Raw genomic sequence first — 18678 nt, 5'->3', positions numbered from 1 at the left:
AGCAACTAAATTATAGTCTGATCAGAATTTACTTCTGAGTGATACTTTTTTAATCATTTTGCACAGTTTTTTTTTCAGTCCTGAGACTAGTATTTATTATTCAAAGTTGTTTCTCTTCTTACTGCTATGCCAATTTCTATCCTGTCTTCTAGTCCCAGAGCAAATGATGGCTCCTTTCTGAAGGATGTTCCTTTTTTTAATATTCCCATTGTACTTTGTAGTTTCTTTAATGGCATTTACATGATTGTAATTGCTTCTATGTTGTTTCTCCTTACTAGACTTTAAGCTGTTTTAAGGCCGAGTCCTGACTTCATTTTTGTGTTCCTGACATAGTTCTGTGTTTGGTATATAGTAAGTGCTCAATAAATATAATTGAAAGAACTGGTATAGTAAGAGATAGGAAAGAGGTGATTTGTAGGGAAAAAATTGTCCTTGAGGAACAGGTGGCATCTGACTAACCAAAGAAGAGGGCAGGGCATTCCTGGTGAGAGAAGAGGACTAGCAAAGGGCTAGGGATGGGGGTGAGCATGGTATGTGTGGTGAACAGTGAAGATACTTGTCTGATGGGAACATGGTTGTGTATTCTTGTGTTCATCATATCTTTACTGTGTATCTGCTCTATGAAAGGCACTGGTCTAGGTGATACAAAACAGATTTTTAAAACTTGGTACTTTGGGAAAGTAGTTGGTGGTAAGATTAAGAGGGTAAAGAGGAGCAGGATTTTAGAGGACACTGAAAGAAAGGCATAGGTGTTGGGCTTGAAGATTGATAAGATGTGGCAAATGAAGGATCTTCTGGAAGCTGTTATTTCCCTGATGTTTTTATGAGGGAGGTCCATGTGTGGATGGGAGAAGAGAGAGTCATAGGAAATGATATTGAGGGGCGCCTGGGTGGCTCAGTCGTTAAGTGTCTGCCTTCTGCTCGGGTCATGATCCCAGGGTCCTGGGATCGAGTCCTGCATCAGGCTCCCTGCTCAGCGGGGAGCCTGCTTCTCCCTCTCCCTCTCCCACTCCCCCTGCTTGTGCTCTCTCGCTCTTTCTCTCTATCAAATAAATAAATAAAATATAAAAAAAAGACCTTGGCTAGGTCAGAGGATATGAGACTATGGAAGGGTCGAGAGTGAGGGAGTATGATGGTTTTTCAGGAACCCTGAACTTTAGGAACTTTACTTTTTAGATAACTCGTGTGGGTGTTAGGGTAGCTTACTGAGCTAAGCACAGTAGGAAAGGTAATACATTTTCTTAGCAGAGGAAAAAATGGGTTTAGTTTGGGACACATTGGACTTCTCTTCCCACACTTTTCCCTTTCCCATGGCTATTCCAGTGTGCTCTGACTGCTATCTTTGGATTCATTTTTGATTCTTTTTATTTCATATCCACATTCAAATTTCTATAAAATCTTGTCCATTTACTTTCAAAATATATCCAACAGTTTTTCACTCTCTTCAGAACCTACCACTGTGGTCTTAACCACTATCATTTCTCACCTAATTGTTATCGTAACTTCCTAATTGATCTCCCTGTTCATGTCCTATCCCCTTGTCTGTTTTCAGTCCAGCTTCTGAATGATTCTTCTAATAATCGAGTCATCCATCTCTCTGCATAGAACTGTCCTTTCCCTGGAGTAAAAGTCATAGACCTCAAGGAGGGCCTGCATGTCCCCCTCCCCATACTCTCTCTCATTTTCTTCTATTCTTTTTCCTTTTGCTCACTTCACTCCAGCCGTATTGGCCTTCTTGCTGATCCTTGAACTAGTGAAGCGTACTCCGTCCTGAAGATACTGTATTTCCATTTCCTTTGAGTAGAGGGCTCTTCTCCCAGTCATTGACACAGCTCACTCCCTACTTTCAGGTCTTTACTCATATGTCATTATTTTAGTGAATCCTTCTCTGATCACCTAATTTGAAATTACAGTTCTCTTCCCTGCTGAATACTCTTTCCCTTTGATTCATTTGTCTCCTTAGCTTTTGTCACCATCTACATGTATGTTAAACGTATTTTATTTTCACCTCTTCCCACTGGAATTTAAGATCCGTAAGAATGAGGATTTTTTCCTAAAGGAGAACACAGGTAGCAACCTCTTCGACCTCAGCCGCAGCAACTTCTTCCTAGAAACATCGCCAAAGGCAAGGGAAGCAAGGGCAAAAATGAACTATTGGGATTTCATCAAGATAAAAAGCTTTTGCACAGGAAAAGAAACAGTCCACAAAACCAAAAGACAGCCAACAGAATGGGAGAAGATATTTGCAAATGACATATCAGATAAAGGGCTAGTATCCAAAATCTATAAAGAACTTATCAAACTCAACACCCAAAGAACAAATAATCCAATCAAGAAATGGGCAGAAGACATGAACAGACATTTTTCCAAAGAAGACATTCAAATGGCCAACAGACACATGAAAAGGTGCTCAACATCGCTCGGCATCAGGGAAATCCAAATCAAAACCTCAATGAGATACCACCTCACACCAGTCAGAATGGCTAGAATTAACAAGTCAGGAAACGACAGATGTTGGCGGGGATGTGGAGAAAGGGGAACCCTCCTACACTGTTGGTGGGAATGCAAGCTGGTGCAGCCACTCTGGAAAACAGTATGGAGGTTCCTCAAACAGTTGAAAATAGAGCTACCATATGATCCAGCAATTGCACTACTGGGTATTTACCCCAAAGATACAAATGTAGGGTTCCGAAGGGGTACGTGCATCCCAATGTTTGTAGCAGCAATGTCCACAATAGCCAAACTGTGGAAAGAGCCAAGATGTCCATCGACAGATGAATGGATAAAGAAGAAGTGGTATATATACATAATGGAATATTATGCAGCCATAAAAAGGAATGAGATCTTGCCATTTGCAACGACATGGATGGAACTGGAAGGTATTATGCTGAGTGAAATAAAGTCAATCAGAGAAAGACATGTATCATATGACCTCGCTGATATGAGGAAATCTTAACCTCTGGAAACAAACTAGGGTTTCTGGAGTGGTGGGGGGGGGGGGGGGAGGGGGTGGCTGGGTGACAGACATTGGGGAGGGTATGTGCTATGGTGCGCGCTGTGAATTATGCAAGACTGTTGAATCACAGATCGGTACTTCTGAAACAAATAATGCAATATATGTTAAGAAAAAAAAAAAGAAGATAGCAGGAGGGGAAAAATGAAGGGGAGTAAGTCGGAGGGGGAGACGAACCATGAGAGACGATGGACTCTGAAAAACAAACTGAGGTTTCTAGAGGGGAGAGGGTTGGGGGGATGGGTTAGCCTGGTGATGGGTATTAAAGAGGGCACGTTCAGCGTGGAGCACTGGGTGTTACGCACAAACAATGAATCATGGAACACTACATCAAAAACTAATGATGTATGGTGATTAACATAACAATAAAATTTTTTTTAAAAAAAGAGAAAATAAAATTAAAAAAAAGATTAAAAAAAAGGATGAGGATTTTTGCTTTATTCACTGCTGTGTTTCTAGCACTGAAAACTGTTAGCATATAATAGGTGCTCAATATTTGTTGAATGACCAAATTAATTAATGAAGTGCCTGGGATATCCTGGAATTGATGCTTGCTATTTATTTATACCCTATTTAATTTCACAAAGAAGTAGAGGCAAGATAGTGTCTAGTAGACAGGGGTGCCTGCGTGGCTCAGTTGGTTAGGTGTCTGCCTTCGGCTCAGGTCATGATCCCGGGGTCCTGGGATCAAGTCCTGCACCTAGCTCTCTGCTCAGCAGGGAAGCCTGCTTCTCCCTCTCCCTCTGCCCCTCTGCTCGTTCGTGTTCTCTCTTTCTCTCTCTCAAATAAATAAATAAAACAAACCAGAGCCCATTAAAATGGTTTAGATTGGAAGAGAGATTTGCATGAAGCCATGGCAGTACATGAGATAGCTTATAGAAAGTGTAAAGAGTCAGAAGAGGATTAGGGATGGGATTCTGGAAACACCTCCATGTAAGGGTGACCAGGGAGTAGCACTGTTCTTTGGCTTTGCTAAGCAGGAACCCTCCTCTAGGCCTGGTGCTTTAGAGGTCCTCATCTGGCCTTTCTTGAGTTTTACCCCTCCTGATAGGATGAAGATGTGTGTGTGTGTTTGGGGGGGGGTGCACAAGGGAACTAGGTCATTTGTTACCCATTTCTACATTAAGTTCTGAGTATTTGAACCCCAGAATTCCCTGCCCATGTGGCCCTTCAAAAGCCTCTTCTCTGATTCTCTCCTCTCCTGACTGAACTATGCTTCTCTAGGCCTAAGGGATGACCAAGCAACTGCTGTTTGTAGGCATGTGGCCAGAACCTGGACATGTGGGATGGGATGTCTACATATATACATATGAGGCTCCTTATTGAATGGAGTGGAACTAAAGATGGGAAGAGAAAAAGGGGTAAACTCCCAAAGAATTTGAGTGACTCCCTCGCTCCTATAGAACTTGAGGTAGTTTGAGAATTCCAGATCAGAACTTAGCCTTTTAGGTTGGTATAAAAATACATATGTCAAGATAGGAGGATTGAATAATAATTTAACAGCTTGTTAGCTTGATTTAAAACTTTAAAATATTTAGACATGTGGAATGTAGGCTTCCATTTGTACTCTTGCTCCAAGCCCCTTGAAAATTAGGGGTTAGCCTACAGGAGGGAATTGAAAAAGAGTAGCTAGAGAGGGAGAAGATAAATTCAAGATTGAGTTAATGATCAATAGTGTCAAATACTTCAGAGACATTAAGTCCTATGAAACAGAGGTATCCATTGGATTTGATTGACAGTTAGAATTTAGTAACAATTTCAGTTGGTGGTGATAGATGCCAAACTTCCATAAAAGGAGGACTGTCTGAGGAATTAGGAAGTGGAGACCAAAGATAGATTTTTTTTCCCCTAGATCCATCTCTGAGAAAGGAAAAAAACTAGAACGTAGCTGGAGGGGTTTTCAGGGTCATGGAGGAGGACTTTTCTATGTTTAAGATTAAAGGGTCTTGGGGCTCCTGGGTGGCTCAGTTGTTAAGCATCTGCCTTAAAAAAAAAAAGGGTCTTGGGGCGCCTGGGTGGCTCAGTTGGTTAAGCGACTGCCTTCGGCTCAGGTCATGATCCTGGAGTCCCAGGATCGAGTCCCGCATCGGGCTCCCTGCTCAGCAGGGAGTCTGCTTCTCTCTCTGACCCTCTTGGATCTCGTGCACGCTCTCTCTCTCTCTCTCTCTCTCAAATAAATAAATAAAATCTTTTAAAAAAAAAAGGGTCTTACAAATGCTGAGATGTTGAGGGAAAGGACCCAATGTTTAGTAAGAGAAGGTTGAGGAAAAGGAGGGAATAATTGATGGAGCAAGGCCTAACATCCAGTACATAGGTCATTAGATTCGCCTTTGAAGGGAGGAGGGCTGTTTGAGAAGACTTGGGATGTTTGGATGTATATGGAAGCTAGGTTTGGAGGGTGAAAGAGCAGGGAAGTGACTTAATAGGCAATATGTCATTGATTTTGTTTTACAGTAGTTTTTTGGGTTAGTGTTTTTAAATCTGATTTTATATTCCTGGGCATCAGGGCTTATACCTGCAGCCACCAAAATCCTGTTGGTTAATTGAAATATAGCCCATAATGTGAGGCATAGCCCATAGTATGTTGGATCTGTCTTTATTCAATAATTTGACAATTTAGTGGTTTCTTAAAATTATAAGTTGATAAAAACTTCTGATTCCTCAATATCCTAGAAATAATTTCTTTATTATGTTCATTATATAATGTGTGTTATCAGGATTTGGAGATGGCTTTTTGTAAGAAGTGCATATTGTCTGAATCACACCTATTTTGGGCAAAATATTTTTAAATAGAAGTATATTAATACTGTCTTTTTTCCCCCAAATCATAGTTCCAAAGAACTGCTGGTTTATATTTTAGCTCTTGCCGAGTTGTGAAAATAGTGAAGGATGATTATACTACTTAACCTCCAAATTGTAAGTAAACTTTATTTCTACTGCTATTACCTATATGTTAAGAAAACTGAAATTGAAAATAGTCATTACCTTATATGATAATAGTGAGCTTTAGTGTGCCATGGCCTGTGGATTTTTACTAGTTTTTGTTGTTAAGATACAAATACATCTTCTCGCATTGTCTTTAATAAGATCAAAAAAATGCTAATAGTCCTGAATGAATCTTAGGAGGTGTGAAATTTCTGCTTTTTCCCCCCAGGTATTTCTTTAATTGTGTAAATTTACAGAAATTCTTTATTTTATTTTCATATCTGTATAGTGCCAGTGGTCAAATTTAATATAGGGCATAATGGAATTAATGGAATGATTTATTAGAAATGTATATTCATTTCTCTTTAAATATGCTTAATTTTTCTGCATTATTTAATTTTTATATGAAAATCTGTAAAAACAATCTTTAATTCCTTTATGAAATATATAATCTACATAAAATCAAATAAAATATAACTATAGGAATAATCTAATGCACAAATCTGGATGATGTATATATATATCAACATTCATCTCTACTAGGGGAAAAAGGCTTGAATTATGTTTACTTGAAACCATTTCCTCTATTGAATTTTTTTTTTAAAGATACATTTATTTATTTTAGAGAGAGAGCGTGCACAAATGGTGGGGAGGGGCAGAGGGAGAGGAAGAGAGAATCTTAAGCAGACTGTTCACTGAGAGCAGAGCCCCACATGGGGCTTGATCTCATGACCCTGAGATCATGACCATGAGATCATGACCTGAGCCAAACACTGAGAGTCAGATGCTTAACCCACCGAGCCACCCAGGCGCTGTTGCTATAATGAATTTTTAACCAATAGCAAAAAAACTATTGAGGAAAGAATGATACAGTAGTATTAAAGGCATTCCAAGTGATTTTACTACTTTATTTTTAAACTACCCTATTTGAAAGTATAAATATATAACTCAAATTAATCCATTTTATAGTCCTTATAGAGTATTCAAATATGAACACAAAATGAGATTGCTACCATAAGCAAAAGACAAGTCTAATTATATTATTCAGATAAAGAAACCAAGGGAGCCAAAGAAGAATGAAATATTTACAAACCAATAAATCTTTTAATTTGTTAAATAGGCAAATAATTTTAGAAGTTGTCTTGATTTAGCATATTTTGTTACCAATGCATAAAAGATTTTTAAAATTTCTACCAAAATATTTCAGGAATAAAAGTACATCTTCATAACAAGACAAAGTTATAACACTTTATCCCTTAGAATGTAAATAGCGTAAGGTCATCCGTGTGCAATAGCTTGGTTGCAGTAAATTGTTTATGAACTTGACAGCTCTAAGAAGTAGAATGCTCATGACTGCCCTCTTTTGGCACTGGGCTTTGTAAGTCTAAGCTCCTTTTTCTTAGCTTACAAAAAATGTCAAAGATTAGATTGTAAAATAGGTTGTGCTTTATATCCTTCCTGTACTATCTTTAATAACTTTTCAAATTCTTCCTCTTTTTAGGCTCTCTGGTTAATCATCTTTAGAAGACTGGATTTCTGGAAATCTCCTTCACTCCATGTCTATTGACTTTTAAAAACATGATAATGCAATCCTGTAACACTGGCAATCATCCATGAACCTTTAAATTATACTGCTTAATAGCATTTGAAGCTTCCTCAGGGAATAACAATGACATCAGCAGTGGTTGACAGTGGAGGTTCTATTTTGGAGCTTTCCAGCAATGGAGTAGAAAATCAAGAGGTTAGGCATCCAATTTATTACATTTCTGTTTTGTTCATAGAAATCAGTATATGAACTCATTTTGAAATTAATGGGAAACAGGTAATTTTTGAGTAGAAATGTACAGTGCATGAAACTGTACATGTACATGTCATGTGCCCTCATATAATTTAGGTAGTAGAAGGTTGAGGTAGGTATTGTCAGGCTCACCCGAGTTGTTAGAACATGCATATATTGGAATGAACTGGGAGGAAAAAATTGAAAGAAAGAACACAGAAAGTATTAGTTGAGATAGACTTTAATTCCTGATAAAATTCATTGTTTTGGATTACAGAGTCTGTAGGTAAATACTGTACCTAAATACATAAATTAGATTCATCTTAAATTAGAATTTTGTATCTCCTTTACTTGTCATGTGTGCTTTTTTTGTTATTCTATCTAATTCAGTGTGGAGATCTATCATATTTTAATCTATATATATAAAGAATTTGGATGATTTGTAAATCAGAAAGAAAGGTTTTGAAATTTTATAAATGTAGAACTCTGCATCAGTAGCATATTTGGTTATTTTCTTGTTATTAGTAACAATTAACATTCTTTAATTGTTATTAAAGAATAGGAGGTAGGAGTAGAAAAATAACAGTACCAGAAACTTACGGACTTGCAGGGCCTGGCTTCTGTTCCCTCCATTCAGTAAAGACTGAATATTGGGAAGGATCTAAATTAAAAAATAATAATGCTGTCATAATAACAGACAAATATTTGATCAGAGATGAGGTGGGCAAATGGAGAGCTGTATTTAAAAAATCTATTTTCTCTATATTCTGTGAAGGATGTTGCTGTTACTGGTCCTTAGTACCAGCATAGTAGAATAGTGACAAGGACCAAGAAATGTTAGAATATTAGGCTGTGTATTCTGGAGTCTGCTTCTTTTTCTTGCTTGTTTGTGTCTGTTCAATCTTCCAAGGTAACTACGGTTAAATTCAGTGGGAAGGGGATAAAATGAAGGTACTCCTTTTTCTTTGTTCTCAGTGGACTTGGTAACCAGAATGTTCTTACTGTGTTTCAATCTAAAACTGATTTAAGGTCCATTAAGAGAAGCCACAGCTAGAGAATGTACTTAATTCTCATAATCAGTTTCTATTTGTTCCTTGAAGATTCACTTTCTATATGATCACTTCTAAGTATGATTCACCAAAGAGATCAGAGACTCAGGGGACTTCCATCCCCTCCACATCACCCAGACCAATTATTACTTCTTTTTCCAGTGCTTTCTCTTTGTTGTATAATTTTACTTTGTTGTATTTAACCCTAAGAAGGGAACCACCGAGAATAATAGGCAGAGTATATTTACCTTGTGCTGGTTTGGTGTCATTAATATGGGAAAAAGAGTACAACAGTTTGTTTCTGGAAGACACTATATTTTTCTTCCTTTACATGGAACCCAGGTGTTCATGGCCTGGAGAACTAATTATTATGGAAGAAAGAATCTGATAAATGAAGTCATTTTACCAAAGCATTATTGATTAATGATTTATGTGGTAGATAGCCTATGGGTAGTCACAGGCGTTTTAGGTAGTATGGCACTAGAATGGAGGAAATTATTCTTGGGGAACTCTTTCTTCAAATTATACTATGTAGATACACACTTGCTTTCATTTATTATTTGTTCCTTCAGCAAATATAAATTGACCACTTACTGTGCATCAAGTACTTTTTGAGACACTGGGAATAAAATATTTCAGAATGGCTATGAAGAATAAATTGGGGCTAGAGATAGATGGAGAGGTGGTAGGGGGATGTTTTAGTTAGGGTGGTCAGGGAAGCCTTTTCTGAAGAGGTAGCATTTTATTTTATTTTAAAAAATTTTACTTATTTATTTGAGAGGGAGAAAGAGCACAAGCAGGAGGAGTGGCAGAGGGAGAAGGAGATGGGGCTCGATCCCAGGACCCCAGGATCATGACCTGAGCCAAAGGCAGACACTTAACCAACTGAGCCATCCAGGCACCCTTGAAGAGGTAGCATTTTAGTCTAGACCTAAATAAAGTAAGGGATTAGGCTGTAGAAATAGAAACATCTGGGGAAGGAGAATTCCAGGAAGAAATTGAAAAGTGACTAGTATCTGAAATATCTCCTAATATTACAAAAAGAATTTTTAGGATAGTGTATGTGAAAGATAGATTTAATATCTATACTCTAGAATGTAGGGTGGGGTGAAAAAATGACCTGTCAAAATTTTAAAATCATAGCTCCAGAATCTGAAGAAAAAAATAAATGTTTAAGAAGTTGTGGGCATTTGGAGAATTATTGATGATTTTTAGGCTTTTTTTTTTTTAACTATTCCTAATTATAAAAATAATGCATTTTATAAAATGAGAATAATTATATTTCTGGCAAAGAGACAAAAACCAAAGATACTAACTCTAGTCTTACTAATGAGTATAGATGCAAATATAAAAAAAAAGTAATAAATATATAAAATGCAGTCATATATTAAATCCAGGACTAAATAGGATTTTAGATACACAAGGATAATTCAATATTAAAAAAGAACAATTAATATATATACCTCTACTAATAAGACGCATGACCTATGATATGTTAATAGGGATAAAATACCTGATGAAATGAGATTTTATGAAATTGAATATCCATTCCTGATAATATAAATGTAGATAAATATTTCTGTAACATTATAAAAAATAACTGTTACAAATCAGTAGCCAGAATCCTGTTTAATGGTGGAGTACTGAAGTATTTCCTTTAAAATTGGCAAGAAGATAAATATGGGCACTAGTGTAACTATTACTTAATATTTTCCTGTAATCAGACAAGATAATGAAAAATTATATAAACGTTAGAAAGAAGACCAAATTATTATCATTAGATAATATGATTCTCTACCTGGGAAAACCAGAGGAAGTCCATAAAACCAATTAGAACTAATAAGAGTGCTTGGTAGTTTAGTGGGTACAAATTAACATTAAAAATATCTAGCTTTCTTTTGTAAGGAATTAGTTAGAAGAGCTCATGGAAAATAAGATTCCTTTCAGAAAATTAACAAAAAAAATACTGAGGAATAGTGTTTAAAAGATATATGGGACTTCTTTGAAGACAATGAATTAATGATACTGAGGTACATGAAAGAAGACTTTGGTAAACAAAGATACGTACTTTGTACTTAGATAGGAGAGATGGAGTCAGTATTGTGGAGGATGTCATTTTCCTCCAGTTAGTCTATATATTTTATTCCATCTTTATCAAATGTTAGGGCATATTTGGGGGAAACTGATTATATGGACCTAGAGATTGTATGGAAGAATATATATGCAGGAATAACCAGAGCACTTTTTGAAAAGGAAATATATAGCAGGTAAGTCTTGTAGAAATGGGAATTAGTGCAGAAAAAAATAAAAAGAGGATTTAAATACATTTTTAAAAACACAGCAAATACAATTTTAGAGAGCATCTGTTTTCAGACAAATAAGATCAGGAGTTCTTCCACTTAGACTGTGATGGAATAACAGACCAGATTTTTATTCCCACCGTAATCAAGGAGGAAAATGAACAAAACATGTGAAAGCACAGTTTGAAACATGGTGCAGTAGTCTGAATGTTTGTGACCCCCCAAAATTCATATGTTGAATCCTAACCCCAAACATGATGGTACTGGGAGGTAGGGCCTTTGGGAGGTAATTAGGTCATGAGGTAGGAACTGTTATGCATGGGATTAGTGCTCTTATAAAAGGTTCCAGGGAGATCCCTTGCTCCTACTGCCATGTAAGAATCTGATAAGGAGTCCTTGACCTGGAAAAAAGACCCTCATCCAGTCATGTTGGCACCCTGATTTTGGACTTCTTGCTCCCAGAACTGTGAACAATAAGTTCTACTGTTTATAAGCCACATAGTGGTATTTTGTTGCAGCAGCCTGAATGGACTAAGACATTTGAACATCAGGAAGCACAGGGCTATGCTTCCCAAGAGAAGAGCAGGTGATCTCTGATTGTACTGACTCATTCCGTGGAGCCACTTTCTGGATCACAGTGTAAGGAGGAGGAACCCCAAAAAAGAGTGACAGTGTCACTGAATTGAGGAAATAAAATTTGAAATTTGTGGGTTTTTTTGGGGGGGGCAGCAAAGCAAGGTTTATTGAGCGATTTAGTAAGCAATAACAAAGTGATAGTACAAAGCTCCCGAGGAGAGAGGGGACCCAAGAGGGTTGCCTAAAATTTGGAATTTGGAGAGGCAAACACTAATTGGAAGTGCAGAGTATCTGAGGGGAAGAAGCTACTCAGAGGAAGAATACCAGAACTCAGCCTCAGGTTCTCTGGATTTTAACTGAATAAGCTTCCCAGATATAGTATGAAACTCCATGAAACCAGGCAAAGAATGACCAGAAAGGTATAAACTCAAAAATTTACTGAAAAATCAGAGTTCACTCAGGGCTGGGAGATATTAGAATTCTAAACAGTTAGAAGGGAGAGTCCTTGTTAAATGCTCAGGGCATTCCTAGAGACTCCAGAAGAGTTATGCCTTCCAGTAGGGGTAAAGTAGCCCTGGAATAACGGGTAGTTCAGAGTTGCCCTAAAAAGTTAAAAAAACAGGCCTTGAAAAAGTTGACCCATAAGCAACTTTTTTTTTAAGATTTTATTTTTCAGTAATCTCTACACCCAACATGGGGCTTGAACTTATAATGCTGAGATCAAGAGCTGCATGCTCTTTAGACTGAGCCAGCCAGGTGCCCCTTGACCCATGAGGAATTTAAACGTCATAGTAAACATTATTGAAATACAACAACAGGGGACGCCTGGGTGGCACAGTCAGTTAAGCATCTGCCTTTGGCTCAGGTCATGATCCTGGAGTCCTGGGATCAAGTCCCACATCGGGCTCCTTGCTTGGCAGGGAGCCTGCTTCTGCCTCTGCTTCTGCTGCTCCCCCTGCTTGTGCTCTCTCTCTCTCTCTGACCAATAAATAAAATCTTTAAATAATAATAAATAAAAAATAAAATTTATTTTAAAAATAATAAAATAAAATATGACAATAGTATGTACATTGCACCCAACAGAGTAAAATTTACGTATCTAACACCCAACCATGTTAAATGCAAAGAAGGAGGAATAATACAACATATAACTTGAAGAAAAAAAAAACTATCAAGACAGAAAAACAAATGATAGAGATGATGGAATTAGCAGATAAGACTTCAAAACAGCCATTATAAATATGCTCAACAACTTAAAAGAAAACATGAAACTCAGAGGAGAGGCCTAAAAGACGTAAAAAAACAAACATAACTTCCAGAAATGAAATTTATACTATTTGTAAAAATTGCACTGGATAAGATTGAAAATAGATTAGGTACTACGGAAGAAGAGACAAGTGAATTTGAAAAGAGCAAAAGAAACTGCATTATGAAGCACAGAGAGAAAAACTGAAAAAAAACATGAACAAAGACTGTTACCTGTGAGAAATATCAAGTTGTCTAAAATACATGTAATTTGAGTCCCAGAATGAGAGGAGAGGAGGGAAACAGAAAAAGACAAATGAAGAAATAACAGCCATAAAAATTTTCAAGTTTGATGAAAAATATAAACCCTATAGATCTGAGAATCTTAACACCAAGCAGGATAAAGCGGAGAGCAAATAGACACTGAGGCACATTATTTTTTATTATTATTTTTGACACTGAGGCACATTGTAACAAAAATACTGAAAGCAGATTTCAGGAGAAAATCCTGAAAGCATGCAGAAAAAAAATATTACAGACAGAAGAACAAATTTAATGACGACAGACATCTTGACTGAAACTATGCAAGTCAGAAGATAATGACTTCTTTAAAATGCTGAAAAACTAAAACTTGTCAGCCTACAAATATATATCCAGTGAAAATGTCTTTCAAAAGTGAAACTTTTTTTCAGACCAATAAAAGGTGAAAGAATTTGTCAACCGCATTGGGTTATAAGAAATGTTAAAAGAAGTTCTACAGGCAGAAGGTAGATGATACCAAATGGAAACTTACGCACAGAGGAATGAAAAGCCCTGGAAATGTGTAGGTAAATATAAAATGCTTTTTAAAATCAGTTCTTGGGCGCCTGGGTGGCTCAGTCATTAAGCGTCTGCCTTCGGCTCAGGTCATGATCCCAGGGTCCTGGGATCGAGTCCCACATTGGGCTCCCTGCTCAGCGGGAAGCCTGCTTCTCCCTCTCCCACTGCCCCTGCTTGTGTTCCCTCTCTCGCTGTGTGTCTCTGTCAAATAAATAAAATCTTTAAAAAAAAAAAATCAGTTCTTAATTTTTAAAAAAGATATTTAAGACAAATAATAGCAGTGTATTGTGGGGTTTACAATGTGAAAAAGTAAATGTATGACAACAGTAAGCAAAGGGTAGGAGGAGGGAACTGGAAGAATACTATTGCTTTTTACATTATATGTAAAGTAACATTACTTGTATATTAACTGTGATTAACATGTTGTAAAATCTAGAGAACCACTAAAAAATAAAGCAAAGAACTATTGATAGCAAGCAATTTTTGAATTAAAATGGATACTAAAAATACTTAATTCAGAAGATGACAGAGAATAAAGAGAAAGGAATAAATGAAACAACAGAGCAGGATGGTAGATTTAAACCCTGTTTTATTGATAGTATTAAATGTAAATATTCTAAACAGTGCAATTAAAATGCAGATATTGTCTGATTGGGTTAAAAGAAAGCCAAATCTGTTTATGTTTCATATAAAAAATTCATTTTAAGTATAACAATGTAGCATGAAAAAAGTATAGAAACAGATATACAATGCAATCGTTAATCATAGAAAAGCTGAAGTGGTTTCAGGACAAAAATATTACCAGGGTTAAAGATAGACATTTCATAAATGATAAAAGGACCATTTATCAAGAAATGGGTATGCCCTCAATTATTAGAGCTTCAAAATACACAAGGCAGGGGCACCTGGGTGGCTCAGTTGTTAAGCGTCTGCCTTCGGCTCAGGTCATGATCCCAGGGTCCTGGGATCAGGCCCCGCATCGGGCTCCCTGCTCAGCGGGAAGCCTGCTTCTCCCTCTCCCACTCCCCCTGCTTGTGTTCCTGCTCTTGCTTTTTGTCTCTCTCTGCCAAATAAATAAAATCTAAAAAAAACCAAAAAAACCCCACAAGGCATAAAGTGACAGAGCTGAAAGAAAACATAGATAAATCCACAGTATTAGCTGGAGATTGCTGCATACCTCTCAGAAGCTGATAGGACAATTAGAGAATCAGTGAGGATATAGAAGACTTGAACAACATTATCAACCAACTTCACCTAACAGACATTTATGGGACTCTCTACCTAATAGTACCAGAGTACACATTTATTTCCAGTGCACATGGACAGTGAACCAAGATAGATCATATGCTGGGCTATATATCTCAATACTTTTTTTTTTAGATTTTTTTTATTTTTAAGTAATCTCTACACTCAATGTGAGGATCGAACTCACAACCCTGAGATCCAGAGTTACATGCTCCACCAAGCTAGGCAGGTGTACCTACACATCTCAGTACTTTTTAAATATATTTATTTATTTATTTGAGAGAGAGAGAGAGCATGAGCAGGGGAGAGGGGCTGAGGGAGGGAGAGGGGAGACAAGCGGATTCCCTGCTAATCGAGGGGCCTGACTTGGAGCTTGATTCCACGACCCTGAGATTACAACCCTGAGATCACAACCTGAGCTGAAATCAAAAGTTGGATGCTTTCCTTTCTTGATTAAAACTCCCCATAGTGTAGGGATAGAGGGAACATAACTCAATATCATAAAAGCCATATACAAAAAGCCCATAGAGAATATCATTCTCAACGGGGAAAAACTGAGAGCTTTCCCCCTAAGGTCAGGAACACAACAGGCATGTCCACTCTCACCACTGTTGTTCAACATAGTACTAGAAGTCCTAGCCTCAGCAATCAGACAACAAAAAGAAATAAAAGGTATCCAGATTGGCAAAGAGAAGTCAAACTCTCTTCACAAATGACATGGTAGATACTCTTATGTGGAAAACTGAAAAGACTCCACCCCAGAATTGCTAGAACTCATAGAGAAATTCAGCAAAGTGCCAGGATATAAAATCAATGCACAGAAATCAGTTGCATTTCTATACACTAACAATGAGAAGAAAGAGAAATTAAGGAGTCTGTCCCATTTACAATTGCACCCAAAATCGTAAGACACCTAGGAATAAACCTAACCAAAGAGGCAAAGGATCTGTACTCTGAAAACTGCACAACACTCATGAAAGAAATTGAGGAAGACACAAATGGAAAAAGATTCCATGCTCATGGAATGAAGAACAAATATTGTTAGGATGTCTGTGCTACCTAGAGCAATCTGTATATTTAATGCAATCCCTATCAAAATACCATCAACATTTTTCACAGAGCTGGAACAGGTAATCCTAAAATTTGTGTGGAACCAGAAAAGACCCCGAATAGCCAGAGGAATGTTGAAAAAGAAAAGCAAAGCTGGTGGCATCACAATTCCGGACTTCAGCTCTATTACAAAGCTATAATCATCAAGACAGTATGGTACTGGCACAGAAACAGACACATAGATCAGTGGAACAGAATAGAGAACCCAGAAGTGGACCCTCAACTCTATGGTCAACTAATCTTCAACAAAGCAGGAAAGAATATCCAATGGAAAAAAGACAGTCTCTTCAGCAAATGGTGTTGGGAAAATTGGACAGCCACATGCAGAAGAATGAAACTGGACCATTTTCTTACCATACACAAAAATAAAGTCAAAATGGATGAGAGACCTAAATGTGAGACAGGAATCCATCAAAATCCTAGAGGAGAATACAGGCAGCAACCTCTTTTTTTTTTTTTTAAAGATTTTATTTATTTATTTGAGAGAGAGAATGAGAAAGAGAGAGAGAGCGTGTGCATGAGAGGGGGGAGGGTCAGAGGAAGCAGCAGACTCTCCGCCGAGCAGGGAGGCCGATGTGGGATTCGATCCCGGGACTCCAGGATCATGACCTTAGCCAAAGGCAGTCGCTTAACCAACTGAGCCACCCAGGCGCCCAGGCAGCAACCTCTTTGACCTTGGTCGCATCAACTTCTTGCTGGACATGTCTCCAAAGGTAAAGGAAACAAAGGCAAAAATGAACTATTAGGACTTCCATCAGGATAAAAAGCTTCTGCACAGCAGAGGAAACAGTCGACAAAACCAAAAGACAACTGACAGAATGGGAGAAGGTATTTGCAAATGCCTTACCAGATAAAGGGCTAGTGTCCAAAATCTATAAAGAACTTCACAAACTCAACACCCAAAGAACAAATAATCCAGTCAAGAAATGGACAGAAGACACGAATAGACATTTCTCCAGAGAAGACATCCAAATGGACAACAGACACCTGAAAAAATGCTCAACACCTCTTGGGATTTAGGGAAATCCAAATCAAAACCACAATGAAATACGACCTTACACCAGTTAGAAGGGCTATTAATAAGTCAGGAAACAAATGTTGGTGAGGATGCAGAGAAAGGAGAAAATTCTCTCATTGCTGGTAAAAATGCAAGCTGGTACAGCCACTCTGGAAAACAGTATGCATGTTCCTCAAAATTTGACAGTAGAGCTACCATACGATCCAGCAACTGCACTACTAGGTATTTACCCCAAAGATACAAATGTAGTGATCTGAAGGGGCACCTGCCCCCCAATGTTTATAGCAGCAATGTCCGCAGTAGCTGAACTATGGAAAGAGCGTAGGTGTCCACTGAGGGATGAACAGATAAAGAAGATGTGTGTGTGCGCATATATATATATATATTACTCAGCCATGAAAAGAAATGAAATCTGGCCATTTGCAAGGATGTGGATGGAACTAGAGGGTATTATGCTAAGCGAAATAAGACAAGCAGAGAAAGACAATGATATAATTTCACTCATATGTGGAATTTAAGAAACAAAACAGAGAAGCATAGGGGAAGGGACGAAAAAAGAAAAGACAGAATCAGAGAGGGAGACAAAGCATAAGAGACTGTTAATCATAGGAAACGGGATTGCTGGAGGGTAGTGGATAGGGGGAATGGGGTAATTGGGTGATGGGCATTAAGGAGGGCACGTGATGTAATGAGCACTGCGTATGCGTATTATAAAGAACTGATGAATCACTGAACTCTACCTCTGAAATTAATAATACATTATATGTTAATTAATTGAATTTACATTAAAAAATGATCCCTCTATCCAAATAAAATAAAATATTAGTCTATGTTAAAAAAAAAATTGGATGCTTAACCGACTGAACCACCCAGGCACCCTACATCTCAATACTTTTTAAAGAATTGAAATCATACAGAGAAAGTTATTTGACCAAAGCAGAATTGTGTTAGAAATTAACAATGAAAAACTCTTGCAAAATTCTCAAATATTTAGATATTAAACAGCTCACTTTAAAAAAAAAGATTTTATTTATTTGACAGAGAGACAGGGAGAGTGGGAACACAAGCAGGAGTGGGAGAAGGAGAAGCAGGCTTCCCGCTGAGCAGGGAGCCCAGTGCGGGGCTCGATCCAGGATACTGGGATCATGACCTGAGCTGAAGGCAGGCGCTTAACGACTGAGCCACCCAGGTGCCCCTAAACAGCTCACTTTTATATAACTCATGGATTAAAAAGAAATCACAAGAGAAATTAGAGAATATCCTAATTGAATGGAAATGAGAACACAGTATATCAAAATTTGAGGGATGTAGTTAAAGCAGTGCTTAGAGGGAAATTATACCTTCAAATACTCTTATCAGGTAGAGGGAAATTATACCTTCAAATACTCTTATCAGGAAAAGAGTATAGTCTAAAATCATTTAAGCTTCCATCTCAATAAGCTATATAATATGAGGATCAAATTAAACCCAAAGTAGAAGGAAGGAAATAATAATAAAAACAGGTCAGTAAGGTAGAAAGTGGACAAACATTAGAGAAATTACCAGCTGGTCCTTTAAAAAAATTAATAAAATTGATAAATCTCTAAGTAGACTGAAGAAAA

At 37.5% G+C, this 18678-nt stretch overlaps 1 protein-coding gene across 5 annotated transcripts in view; it reads left to right on the top strand.

Moving 5' to 3' along the window:
- ELF2 (E74 like ETS transcription factor 2) overlaps nucleotides 1-18678 on the top strand; it is a 115533-nt gene that overhangs the window by 35239 nt on the left and 61616 nt on the right. For all 5 annotated transcript variants that reach the window (XM_073892271.1, XM_073892272.1, XM_025874197.2 and 2 more), the window contains 2 exons: nucleotides 5845-5929; nucleotides 7440-7679. In XM_073892271.1, coding sequence (XP_073748372.1) covers nucleotides 7608-7679 — 72 coding nt within the window. In that variant the 5' untranslated portion in view covers nucleotides 5845-5929; nucleotides 7440-7607. The remainder of the gene's footprint in view (nucleotides 1-5844; nucleotides 5930-7439; nucleotides 7680-18678) is intronic.

This window comes from Callorhinus ursinus, unplaced genomic scaffold (genome assembly GCF_003265705.2).
Source record: "Callorhinus ursinus isolate GAN/ISIS: 27379988/994484 unplaced genomic scaffold, GSC_fseal_2.0 scaffold4, whole genome shotgun sequence".
NCBI lineage: Eukaryota > Metazoa > Chordata > Mammalia > Carnivora > Otariidae > Callorhinus > Callorhinus ursinus.
The sequence above is the reverse complement of the archived record's forward strand: the minus strand, read 5'-3'. Positions and strand labels throughout refer to the sequence as shown.